The following is a 13,776-nucleotide window of genomic DNA, read 5'->3' as shown; positions in this document are numbered from 1 at the left end:
GCTTTTCCATTTTCCTTTGACCTTGCAGAGAAAACATTTGGTCAATTTGGGACAGTTTGAGAATCAAAATGGTTCCAGGTTGGTCTTCCTGTGCTGATCTATGTATGTGCTTGGTTGGTACACTTATGAACATTTAACATATATCTAAGACCTCAAAATTCCTATCACACATCCAATAGGGCCTGCCAGTATGGCTTCCATGAAACGTCTCAATAATTATCCCCCCTCAAATCCACAGATGGTTTGCTCTTCTTGTTCACTTTCTGCTTGCACTAGGTCGGTCCCTTCTTACATTTCAGGGATCGTTTCTATGGTGTCAAACCAGAAAAGTGTACTTGAAAACGATCCCTTACACGTGCCTCCAGATAACTTAGGCTTGCATTGTTCCATGTGCAATGCTATCCGGAGGAGTAATCTAGAGTATTTGTGGGGGACCGATCTGTCGGGTCGGCCGGGGGCATGGACGACCCCCAGGCAAACGACAGGAACGTTCCCAGCCTGTTCCTCCCATCAGCGTGCAGCTCTAGGGAGTTCTGACAGCCTTCCCTGACGATTTATAGTGACTCACGCCTTGGACACACTGAGCACAAATCCAGAGTCCAGCAGAGATGAAATGGAGTCAGAGCTAGGCTGGGGTTGTAAGCACTAAGCTATTTTATTAAGCACAAAGGTAAAGGGACCCCTGACCATTAGGTCCAGTCATGACCAACTCTGGGGTTGCGGCACTCATCTCGCTTTACTGGCCGAGGGAGCCGGCGTACAGCTTCCGGGTCATGTGACCAGCATGACTAAGCCACTTCTGGCGAACCAGAGCAGCGCACGGAAACGCCGTTTACCTTCCCGCCAGAGTGGTACCCATTTATCTACTTGCATTTTGACGTGCTTTCAAACTGCTAGGTTGGCAGGAGCAGGGACCGAGCAACGGGAGCTCACCCTGTCGCGAGGATTCGAACCGCCAACCTTCTGATCGGCAAGTCCTAGGCTCTGTGGTTTAACCCACAGTGCCACCCACGTCCCTTTATTAAGCATAAGGCAGAGCAAAAGAAAACATGTCTCCTCTCTCTGGTCTTGCTCGGAGAGAAGTCAGAAGTGAAAGCAAAAACAAACGGAAACAGACTGCAGTAAATATCTGCTCCCGTGATTCCAACAGTCGGTGCTGGAATGCATAACACAGACATGACCCAATCCTGCACAATATCTGCACAGTGCGAGGAATAGAAACCCAACTCTCATTAGCCCCCACAAGATTTTCTTTGCAGTTCTTTGCCCCTCACAAGCCGTAGACAAAGAAGTAGTGACAGAATACCAAGGGGGGTGGCACCATTGGCTTTTCTCAACCTGTGGGTCCCCAGATGTTGTTGAACTACAACTCCCATCACCCCTAGCTAGCAAGGCCAGAGCTCAGGGATGATGGGAGTTGTAGTCCAACAACATCTGGGGACCCACAGGTTGAGAACTGCTGGACTAGACGGTCCTCAGGGTCCCTTCCAACTCTACAATTCTATGATTTCTGTGATTCCTTATAAACATACCATGCATCTTCTTTCACTAGACACTATTGTTGAGATGCAGAGAAGAAAAGACATTGGCTGATGGCACCTCTTGGAACTTGTAGCTGGAGCCTTGAGTCCCTAAACCAGGGGTTGTCAACCTGGTCCCTACCACCCATTAGTGGGCATTTCAGGATTCTAGGTGGGCGGCTGGGGGTTCTACGGCACAAGCTGAATCCTCCTTCCATCGAGCACTGGTGGGCAGTAAGGAAATTTTACCATGAAGAAAGATACATTAGTGGGCGGTAGGTATAAAAAGGTTGACTACCCCTGCCCTAAACAACGCACAGCAGTTGTTTTTGTTTTTGTTTTTTGAAAAAAAGTTGCACTATGGCCCTAAGGTAAAGGTAAAGGGACGCCTGACCATTAGGTCCAGTCGTGGCTGACTCTGGGGTTGCGGCGCTCATCTCGCTTTATTGGCTGAAGGAGCCAGCGTACAGCTTCCGGGTCATGTGGCCAGCATGACTAAGCCGCTTCTGGCGAACCAGAGCAGCGCACGGAAACGCCGTTTACCATCCTGCCAGAGCAGTACCTATTTATCTACTTGCACTGGTGTGCTTTCGAACTGCTAGGTTGGCAGGAGCTAGGACTGAGCAACGGGAGCTCACCCCATCACGGGGATTCGAATCGCTGACCTTCTGATTGGCAAGTCCTAGGCTCTGTGGTTTAACCCACAGTGCCACCCGCGTCCCTATGGCTCTACCCACACGCAAAAAATCTAATCAGCAATTTGATCCCAAAGTAAGGTTCTCTCTGTCAGTCACTCTTAAAAGATCACTTCAGGCTCAACATCACACTGGCATCTTATCTACCTAATGATGCCTCGCTGTAATTAAAATCCCATAGTCTATCAAAAACACCATCTGGTGAAATGATTACACATACCTTCTTATCAGTCTGAAAGTCAGCGAGGGCTTTGTTGTTATTTCATCTATATATAATCTTATCTCATATCAATACAGCAGATACATTTTTTCCCCTCTTGAGAATTTGTCCATGAAGGGAATGATACAAATCACACCAGCAAGACAACCTCTGCCCCGCCAAATACTGGCTTCTGTTATTAACACTTTAATATAATGCATTCTAAAAATATATAAAAAACTCTCATTCTATAAATGCTGTTGTAATACATTATAGCTTTTCTTTTTCGTCATGCAATATAAAGAACTGATTTGAATTGGAGAGAGAGAGAGGAAGGAAGGAAGGAAAGAAAGAAAGAAAGAAAGAAAGAAAGAAAGAAAGAAAGAAAGAACGATTTTGCTGTGAGTGCTGCAAAACCTGCTCCCTGTTTTGCTCACCTATTTCTACCTGCCTTGGGAGGCAGGGACTCCAATGGATTCTTTTCTTCTTCTTTTTTAATCTACAAAACTGATGCTACTTCTGTTGGGAACAGAAACCATCTTACTGTTAGCCTATAAAGACCAGCCACTCAGGATCCTGAGAGAATATTGGGGTGAGGTATGACATGGTTTGCATTTTTTGGTACCAACTCTCTTCCGCGGCTCCGGAAATCGCTTCTGCACATACCCAGATGCTGAAAATTGCTTCTGCACAGGTGTGATTTTGGGCATCTGGGCATGTGCAGAAGCAATTTCCGGTGCCACAGACATGCACATATGTGATTGCTGCTGTCGCGCTGCGCTGGCCAGGCCCATGGAGGATCTCCATGGGAGTGATCCGGCCCATGCCCGGTAAGACTTGCCGACCCCTGATATATATCAACAGGATGGCGAGCAGGTCGTCAGGCAATTCTTCCTCAGTGCTGTTACCTTGTGCACATGCCCCTCTCCAGGTATTCTGAACATGCCGGCTTTGGCCCTTTCAGTGGGTGGGTGAGTTGTCCCCAGTTCTCCTTCCTACAACACTTTGGCTCAACAACCTTGGTTAAAAAAAGCTCCACAATTTAGGTGGCTATCTTAAAAAAGCTCACCAATTTTGGGGGTGTCAGGAACGCAAACCCTTACAAGGCAGCTTCCACAATAAACAATCACATATCAGAATAAATGTGGGTGAACTTCCATGAGAATTAAAACAAACAAACAAACAAACAAACAAACAAACAAACAAACAGAGTTGCAGAACTAAATTTAAGATGGGGGGGAGAGAGAGAGAGAGAGAGAGAGAGAGAGAGAGAGAGAGAAAACGAGAAACCGAAATTGACAGATTTCACTCATCCCAAGCAGTAACTGTGAGGAAAATGCCAGCATTGACTTCCACCTTTGTCACTTTTCTCTCACCTGAAGCCCCAGTTTAAAGGGATGTCTTCATTGAGCAGCACATCAGTCAAACTTCCTTTAGGGCAGTATTCCGTGATTATGGCAATATTTGGCGCTTCAATACAGCCTCCAATGAATTTGCAGAGGTTTGGGTGGTCCAGTTCTCTGTGACAAGCAGGCAGGAATTGGGTTGTGCCATATACTTTCTAAGAACACAATGTTGCATTTTGGACACTTTCCCTTGCAAGAGAAGCCTCTCCTTGAAAAGCGACTTTGGGCTTGAGCCCCAGAACAACTCCATAGCCACTGTGAAGTAGTTGCTCTTCGAGACGAAATCATATGTAAGCCTGTAACCCACTTACTGGGAGTAAGTTCCACTGGACTCAGCAGGACTTACTTTTGAGTAGATATGTATAGGATTGGTCTGTAAATTTGTGTGTGTATATGTGTGTGTGTGTCCTAGCTCCCAAAAGCTGCTATAGATGGACACAGTGCTTTTTTCTGGGGGGACGCAGGGGTGCGTATACCCCTAAACATTTTGTGAATCTACCATATTTTTCACTCCATAAGACACACCTGACCACAAAGGTAAAGGTAAAGGGACCCCTGACCATTAGGTCCAGTCGTGACCGACTCTGGGGTTGTGGCGCTCATCTCGCTCTATAGGCCGAGGGAGCTGGCATATAGCTTCCGGGTCATGTGGCCAGCATGACTAAGCTGCTTCTGGCAAATCAGAGCAGCGCACGGAAACGCCATTTACCTTCCCGCTGGAGCGGTACCTATTTCTCTACTTGCACTTTGACATGCTTTCAAACTGCTAGTTTGGCAGGAGCAGGGACCGAGCAACAGGAGCTCACCCCGTCATGGGGATTCGAACCGCCGACCTTCTGATCGGCAAGTCCTAGCCTCTGTGGTTTAACCCACAGTGCCACCCGCATCCCTTGCACCTGACCATAAGACACACCTAGTTTTTAGAGGAGGAAAGCAAGAAAAAAGCTCCCGGGCTCAATTTGACAGAGTCTGCGAGGGAGAAAGAATCCCCTCTGAGCTGGCTCCTGGCTGCTCTCATGCAAGTCACAGAGCCCCTCAGATGGAGGGAACTCTAAAGAGTGTTCTAAAGCCCTCTTTCCCCGCCTCTCCTCTCCCCACCCCCTCACGCGGGTGCCGCCATTAGGATGCTCTAACGGGCGATGTGCCACGCCCCCGCCACTCTGGTAACCAAAGTCCTCAGCTCCACCGCTGCCAGGGACCACACATTCGCTCCATAAGATGCACAGACATTTCCCCTTACTTTTTAGGAGGGAAAAAGTGTGTCTTATGGAGCGAAAAATACGGTAAGTTTGGCCCCACTGAGGGGCAGTATTTCAATATGAGTAGGAAAATGAGAGTACCCTTAAACATATATATGTTTTTTAAAAAGCACAGTACACAGGTCCAGCCAACGTGAGGTTCCCCAGAAGCTTCTGGACTGCAGCTTCCATCAACACCAGCCAACGTAGCCAACAGTAATGGATGATAGGAGTTGTAGTCTAACATCATCAAGAGAGAACCATGTTGGCCACTCCTGGATCATTAGAGGGCCCACAGAACTTCTGATCAGTTGTGACTGAGCAGCAGAGAGGGGAATGGGATATGTAAGGAGTGAGGGAGATAGAGATGGAGACAAAAAGAGTTGAGCCAAAATGGGAAACCAATTGTGGGAGGTTCCACTGGTAGTGAAGTCTTTACTTTTTCTCATTTATTAGAAGGGACTCTTATTTGACCACGTGGCTCAAGATCACGCCATGGACTCTTGGCTTCTGTCACATGGGTTCATTTCCTGAGAATTAAAGTATTTATTTTTGTCTCTCCCCCACCCCCCTGCTCCATACAAAAGGCCCACATTTCTATACCTGAAGGAGCGTCTCCACCCCCATCGTTCAGCCCGGTGAGGTCCAGTGCCAAGAGCCTTCTGGCAGTTCCCTCCCTGCGGTAAGTGAAGCTACTGGGAACCAGGCAGAGGGCCTTCTCGGTAATGGCACCCGCCCTGTGGAATGCCCTCCCATCAGATGCCAAGGAAATAAATCTGACTTTTAGAAGACATCTGAAGGCAGCCCTGTTTAGGGAAGTTTTTAAGGTTTGATGTTTTATCATGTTTTTAATATTCTGTTGGGAGGCACCCAGAGTGGCCGGGGAAATAAATTCCTCAAACCCAGATTAAACTGGTGCTGCGAGGGCTGGGGGAAGGGCATCAAATGGCCTCAAGGGGGCAGCATATTACCAAGGTCCACCCCTGTTTCTCTCAGCCATTCAGAGACTGCTGCTGGCTTCGAAACAAGAAGGGATGTGGGAAGGACTTCTTAGCATGACTTCAGCACATACAATATATCATAGGACAGGTTGTCTAGTTGATCCTGAAACACACAGTTAAACATGCCAGAAAAGCCAATATAGGTCTCAGTTCACTTTTTGAAACAAGAGGATAGTGAATTCAAATTTAAGGAGCACACACTTGTGTTCATATCTATAAAGGCACCCATAACTCTTTTAAATGTAGCTTACCTTACTTGTTTGACTTCTTTACGGATGGTCCTAGTGAGCGTAAATGTCTTGTTCATTATTTTCTTGATGGCCACTGTTCTACCATCACTGGAAGAAGGCAAAGACAGTTGTTTAGCAACCAGAAGTAAATAAAAAACTCACAACCCCTCCGTCCATTTATCTATTACAGTTATATTATCTGTGGTGCAAAAACCCCCACAATACATTGTTCTTCTTCTTTTCTCTTTAATCCTCACAAGAGCCCTGTGAGATAGGCTGAGAGGTGGCAACAAGCCATAGTTCACCTAGGGTGGATCGACACACAGGGGAAAAAACCCACTATAAGTAAGTTAGAAAAAAAACCGCTATGGAAAATCACATAGATTTTTTTTTTTACTCTCCAGTGCCATCTGGTGTTGCATGTTTATAATGCATTCAAAACACTGTTTTTTGACTGATGTAGTTGAGTCACTAGTGAGCTTAACAGCGGCTGGCCAAACCATGTGGGACAACATGTGCCTTTGTATTTAATATGCAAATAGCAGCAGCTGTGGGGGAGCAAAAATTATCAGGGTCACTGCAGCGGGGAGAATTTGATGCTTTCTTCCCCTGAGGAAAATTCCATCGCTGGAAGCATTATTTGCATTGGGAGGAGATCTCCCATTGGCACCAGGGAGAAATTATGAACTTTTCATGACAGCAATTGCTTGGCCACTGTGGGAGGCAGGAAGCTCAACTGGGCAGGCCTTTGGTCTGACGCAGCAGCCTCATTATGGAGCTTGACGGAGCCTAGGCTTGACTCAGCATAAGACAGCTTCCCATGTTCCAGTAACAGAACAGAGTGAAAGGACTGCAAAATACACCTACTAGATCCCCGTCTGCGTAAAATAGTTCATCTTGGAAGCGTTGGCAGATGCTGTACAGGAGCTCAGTGTCGTGAGGCAGCTGGTATTGGAGGCGCTGGGTCGAAGTGGCACACTCAGGGTGCTCCCCATTGCAGTCCTTGCCAAGTATTCTGATGAAACAGGAAATTAGATGTAGGTTGGTTGAATGCACATTGGCAAGAATACTTGAACATTATTATGATTCCAGGATGAAATCTGGAAATTGTTTGCTGGTACCTTTCTAGTACCATTTAAGGAGAGGAGAGGTCAACAAAAGAGGTTCAAAGACTCTCAAGGCAAATCTAAAAAGATCACCAGTGTCGAAGCAATGATTCTTCAACATCAACTTTATTGAACTGGTCATGTTGTTCGGATGTCTGGTTATCATCTTCCAAAGCAACTACTCTATTCCCAACTTAAGGATGGAAAGTGTAATGCCAGTGGACAACAAAAGAGGTCTAAAAATACTCAAAAAGGCAAATCTTAAAAACTGTAGCATAAACACTGACAACTGGGAAATTCTGGCCTGCGAGTGCTCCAATTGGAGAACAGCCTTTACCAAAGGTGCCATGGGTTTTGAAGACACTCAAACTCAGGACGCAAGGGAGAAACGTGCCAAGAGGAAGGCATGCTTGGCAAACCCTCACTGTGATCAACTCCCATCTGGAAACCTATGTCCCCACTGTGGAAGGACGTGTGGATCCAGAATTGGTCTCCACAGTCACTTACAGACTCACTTTTGAGACCATGATTATGGAAGACAATCTTACTCGGCTACAAGTGATTGCCAAGGAAGAGTACCATTTGAGTGTTTGTTCTCTGCTAGCAGTGTGCCAAAGAGTGATGATGAACTGACCCATCGAATAGAAGGGTCTGCATAGCTTTCTGAATTTTTTAAAGGTTGGCTTACATACACGGTTAAAATTCTGAATCATTTGGTTGTCATGCTTTTAATACAGTGAAGATAAGGCATCAGAATTTATTTTATTGCAGCCATCTGGGTTATTCAACACACACACTTTTCAGACTCAACATAATGATGAAACACTTGGCTTTGCATAATTATTTTTTTTTTATAAAAGCCAAGATTAGCTTCCTAATTTCTTTACTGTTTCATCTTTTCGTCTTTCTGCACATCTCTGTCCGTCGCTACTTCTTCCCTGTCAGATTTGCATATTTATGTCTACGTTTCCAGATATTTTAATTAACAGTGTTATCATCTCTTTTGCCTGCTTATCCTTTCTGAATGCTAAATTTATGCCTCCCAATTTGGGGTGTTTTCTTTTGCTAGATCCATGCTGACAGTAGCACTAATAGTTTTGTCTGGTCTTGTTAGCTTTCAGCAGAACAAGTTCGTTAGCTGGGTCTCTGATGTGTGGAGGGCAGCAAAGTCGCATCAAAACCAAAAAACAATTCCACAAATAATTGAAAAAAGAGGAATCAAATCACGAATGGAAAGTGCTGTTAATATATTACATTAAAACCATAAACTCTTGTATGAAGTACTCATACTCAAAATGATATATTATGTTTAAAGTTGACATTCCCCTCTATCCATCAGCTTAAGAAAGGCAGGCTACATAGTTGGTTTCAGAGGGCTTCCCAGATGGTATCAAATGCCACTTCTGGCTTAATAAACTAGCAGCTGCTGAAATTCCTTCTCCTGGAAAGGCTTAGGAGCAGGTGATAACTGAAAGCCATCCAAACAGGGGCAGACCTTGGTAATATTTGATGCTCCCCACAGCCCAAAGCTGTTAAGTATAGTAATTTAATTCACTGAAATTGTAAATGCTTGCATGCTTTACTATGTATTTAAATTTGATTTGGTTGGTAACTGAATTCTAGAGAGTTCTGAAGTAGTTCTCGTGTGATCGGCTAGTGTTGGTCACATGGGAGGTATCTAGTGAAAGAGAAACTCCATTTTATGGGAAGCAAGATGAATTTGTTATAGAATCCACTGTGAACACTGCTAAGTTGAATGGAGTGTTGGAGTGCTTCTTCTCTGCTTGAAGGAAAGATAGCAGAGCTGCAGGAGAAGGTAAAAGTGGAAATCTCCCATAGGAGCTGCAAGGTATGGCCTAACTGAGATGAAGATGGCTTGAGTGCTGAGTTCTGAAAAGGGAGGAAAATACAGTTGTTTGGAAGTTAAAAGAAGAGATTGTAAGCCCATGCTTGGAGAAGCATGTGACTGTAAATATTATGTTTTAATTCGTCTATAAGTTACTGCAAGTAAAGTTGAAGTGTGGACGTTGGTTTAATTTCCAAAGAAGGGTGCCAGTCATATATATGATTTGAGCTTCTTAGATGAGATTTCGCTACCCTCACTTCAATAAAAGCCACCTTCCCAAAACCGGGTAAGGGAGACACCAGGCTTTGGGAAAGAGGCCTTAGGCTCTGGCAGGTTCCTAGAGCCCACCTGCCTCCTTCCCAAAGCTGGGCAAGTGCTAACAAGGCTTTGAGAAGGAGGAAGGAGGAAGGAGGGCTCTAGGACCTGTCAGATCCCTCACACCTCCTTCCCAAAGCCCAGCGCTTACTAGGCTTGGGAAGGAGGCAAGGCCCCCTTGCCCCCTGTGCCCTGTGCGAGGGAATGGGCCCTTTGTCTGATCTCACGGGGCTTTTCCTGATGTAATTTTCTTACAGTACAGTGGTACCTCGGGTTAAGAACTTAATTCGTTCCGGAGGTCCGTTCTTAACCTGAAACTGTTCTTAACCTGAAGTACCACTTTAGCTAATAGGGCCTCCTGCTGCCACCATGCCACCGGAGAACGATTTCTGTTCTCATCCTGAAGCAAAGTTCTTAACCTGAGGTACTATTTCTGGGTTAGCGGAGTCTGTAACCTGAAGCGTATGTAACCCAAGGTACCACTGTATATGGTTAAATTTTACACACTCCATTTCGGTTTGCATTTCTTAGTGCAGAAAGTATTGATCTCATGTGTAAAGATCTTTCCTATTCTTTCCTATTCTGATTAATACAAGAAACTATTAGGTTTTTATACATAGTGCCATATTTTTCTGTGTAAAAGATGTCTCCATGTATAAGACGCCCCCTATGTTTTTTGGGGGGGAGGAGCTAAATTTAAAGAAAATGAGGAGAGATGGTCCAAAGTTGTTGAGCTTCCTAGAGCGCACGCCTACCACAGCTTCCTCCCCCCCACACTATTCATGTATAGGACGACCCCAGTTTTTTGACATGATTTTTGAGTCAAAAAACCTCGTCTAATACATGGAAAAATACGGTATTTATTGTAATTGGCTTTAGTATTTCTGCTGTGTGTGTTTAAGTTGCTTTGAGTCATTTCTATGAGATGATAATGATGATGCTAATGATACTAATACTTACAGACCTTGTTTGATGCAGCTGAAGTCTATAATCCAGCTTTCATCCCAAAACATTTTTTGCTTTTGGTACTGGAACCACTAAAGAAAGCATGACAGGGCAAATTCATCCCTAGGCTCTTCATCATAAGATCTTCATCATAAGATCTTAGGGCGGTTCACAGAATAAAATACAGGATAAAAGCATGAAAACAGCAAAACAATATCCCCCCCCACACACTTTCCCACAGAGACATTTAAAAGGCTGTACAATATTAATCAGCCCAAGACCTGGTTGAAGAGGAATGTTTTCACCTGACAACTAAAGATGAAGGCGCAGGTGAATCTCCCTGGGGAGAGAATTCAGAAAAAGGGGGGCCACCACAGAAAAGGCCCATTCTCATGTTGACACCCTCTGGACCTCACATGAAGGAGGCACACAAATAAGGGCCTCAGATCATGAAGGCAGAGTCTGTGACAGTTTACATGGGGAGAGGCGGTCCTTCACGGCTTGAAGGATACCTGAAGGATACCTGAAGGAGCGTCTCCACCCATATCGTTCAGCCCAGACACTGGGTTCCAGCTCCGAGGGACTTCTGGTGGTTCCCTCCCTGCGGTAAGTGAAGCTACAGGGAACCAGGCAGTGGGCCTTCTCGGTAGTGGCACCCGCCCTGTGGAACGCCCTCACATCAGATGTCAAGGAAATAAACAACTATCTGACATCTGAAGGCAGCCCTGTTTAGGGAAGTTTTTAATGCTTGGTGTTTTATCGTGTTTTTAATATTCTGTTGGGAGCTGCCCAGAGTGGCTGAGGAAACCCAGCCAGATGAGCAGGGTATAAATAAATAAGTTGTTGTTGTTGTTGTACATACTACTTAATGTTTCAGAAATCTATAAGCAGAGTTTTAGACTGGTTTCTCTTGAATTCCTGACACTGGTAAAATTCACATGACAGGTTATTGCACCATCGGTGCTTCACATCATCATCATCATTTTGAGTGGGGGGCAAAAGAAACATTTACGAGTGTTTATCTGAAAGACTGAGAGTCAGATTTCTTCAGTTATCTCCTACCAGCTAGAAAAAAATGCCTACAGACAGAATCTGAGGCAAACATTATCCATTGCCGAGTCCCCTTCTGCAACTTCACAAAGCAGAGAGACAGTTTGCGTTGCAAACACAACAGAGAAGGAAGTGTCCTCAGCTGTCAGACAATCTCCTAGGAGGCACACTCAAGAGGTAACAACTGCCTATTTTGGAATGCGTCTTGCCGTGTGAGGCAGAGCCAGCGATGGCTGCTTCTCATCCAGGTACACCCAAGAGGGCAGCAAAGAAGTAGAACTTGTGTTTATGCTGCGTTGCATTATAAAATGAAGATTAAGTAAGAGGGACCAGACGAGGAAAGGGGGAAAGCATGGAGGAGAGCAGTTGAGCGACGGTGAAGTTCTACTTAACGCGTACCACGACTGTCAGAATAAAGCCGGTGCAGACCAGACATATTGGTAAGGCAATTGCGATCCTGATGTCTGTTGCCAACGGACATTCACCACAGTCAGCCGGGCACGTGGAGCAGCCCTCGTCATCCTCACAGATGTCATCCCCGCAGACTGAGCACAAAGAGAAAGAGATTTCGGAATTAATAATACAATGGCACAGCACCAGAATATTCCTTTGTGGCTGATCAAAGGGAAGAGGGTCCCTCCTCGGCCCAGTATACCTGAAGGAGTTCAGCCTGGACTCTGAGGTCCAGCTCCAAGGGCCTTCTGGGGGTTCCCTCACTGTGAGAAGTGAAGCTACAGGGAACTAGGCAGAGGGACTTCTCTGTAGTGGCACCTGCCTTGTGGAACGCCCTCCCATCAGATGTCAAGGAAATAAACAACTATCTGACTTTTAGAAGACATCCGAAGGCAGCCCTGTTTAGGGAAGTTTTTTAATGTTTGATATTTTATAGTGGTTTTAATATTCTGTTGGGAGCTGCCTAGAGTGGCTGGGAAAACCCAGCCAGATGGGCGGGGTATAAATAATAAATTATTCTTTATTACCCTCCTTAAAAACAGGACTTCTATCAAAATATGTCTTTACTGACAGATGTCCTAGGCTCTTCAGTTAAGAGGGGAAGTTGGCATCCCAACATCCAGCATGACGTGCGCTGCCTGAAACCAATGGTTCTGGCATTGGCGATCAAGCCCATGACACAATGAATCTTTTGTACAATTGTCATTCTTTGCACAAGCAAGAACAAGGAAGATTCCCAGTGATGTGGGAAATGATACATTAAGTTCTAATGAATCTTCAGGTCCCTCCAGTCTTCCTAGCAGCAGAAGCGCAAGCATTCTCTGAACGCTTTCACTCACCACCTCCACCATTTTGTAGCATACCTACTGCCGGGAGGACCATGGTTTGGGCTTCCAAAGCAGCCTGCATTCTCCCAACCCTGATGTGTGCAATGAGAGAGGTCATGCCCACATGCACCAGGACTACCTGCAAGGCAAGCAAGATGGAGGAAGAGAAAGAGAAGAACAGCAACTCAATGAGATCAGTGAGAACCATTCTAGTCCAGATTGCCATTGGCCACCCAGATGCCTCTGCAGTCTCCCGAGGAGGGCTGTGGACATGGTCACCTTCCCCCTGTTAGTCCCCAGCATTTGTTATCTGCAGGGATAGCATTTCACTCATAGAATCAAATAATTGTAGGGTTGGAAGGGACCCTATGGGTTATCGAGTCCAACCCCTGGGGATACAGAAATCTCAGCTAAAGCATCCATTACAGATGGCTATCCAACCTCTGCTTCAAAACATTGACTCTCCTTTCTTGGAGGTTTTTAAGAGAGGTTGGGTGGCCACAACCTCTCAAGAGAGACTGTTCGCTGTCAAACAGCTCCTACTGTCAGACAGTCCTTCCTGACGTTTAGTCAGAATCCCCTTTCTGGAAACTTGAAGCCGTTGGTTTGAGTCCTACCCTCCAGAGCTTGCTCCATTCTCCATGTGACAACCCCTTTAGATATTTGAAGATGGCTATCATATCTCATGGGATGTGGATGGTGCTGTGAGTTAAACCACAGAGCCTAGGACTTGCCGATCAGAAGGTCAGCGGTTCGAATCCCCATGATGGGGTGAGCTCCCGTTGCTCGGTCCTTGCTCTTGCCAACCTAGCAGTTCGAAAGCACGTCAAAGTGCAAGTAGATAAATAAGTACTGCTCCGGCGGGAAGGTAAATGGTGTTTCTGTGCGCTGCTCTGATTTGCCAGAAGCGGCTTAGTCATGCTGGCCACATGACCTGGAAGCTGT

General features: G+C 45.7%; 1 protein-coding gene across 1 annotated transcript in view; it reads right to left on the bottom strand.

Moving 5' to 3' along the window:
* Positions 1–12,886, bottom strand: part of LOC309522603 (atrial natriuretic peptide receptor 1-like) — a gene marked incomplete at both ends in the record, with an annotated part of 30,349 nt that extends 17,463 nt beyond the window's left edge. Inside the window, 6 exons of the mRNA XM_082205994.1 lie at positions 3,791–3,934; positions 6,311–6,397; positions 7,157–7,304; positions 10,521–10,593; positions 11,951–12,096; positions 12,868–12,886. Coding sequence (XP_082062120.1) covers positions 3,791–3,934; positions 6,311–6,397; positions 7,157–7,304; positions 10,521–10,593; positions 11,951–12,096; positions 12,868–12,886 — 617 coding nt within the window. The remainder of the gene's footprint in view (positions 1–3,790; positions 3,935–6,310; positions 6,398–7,156; positions 7,305–10,520; positions 10,594–11,950; positions 12,097–12,867) is intronic.
* Positions 12,887–13,776: the final 890 nt, after the last annotated feature.

This window comes from Podarcis vaucheri (assembly GCF_965113315.1).
Source record: "Podarcis vaucheri genome assembly, chromosome: 17".
Taxonomy (NCBI): domain Eukaryota; kingdom Metazoa; phylum Chordata; class Lepidosauria; order Squamata; family Lacertidae; genus Podarcis; species Podarcis vaucheri.
Note: the sequence above shows the minus strand (reverse complement) of the source record. Positions and strands in the feature narration are given on the sequence as shown.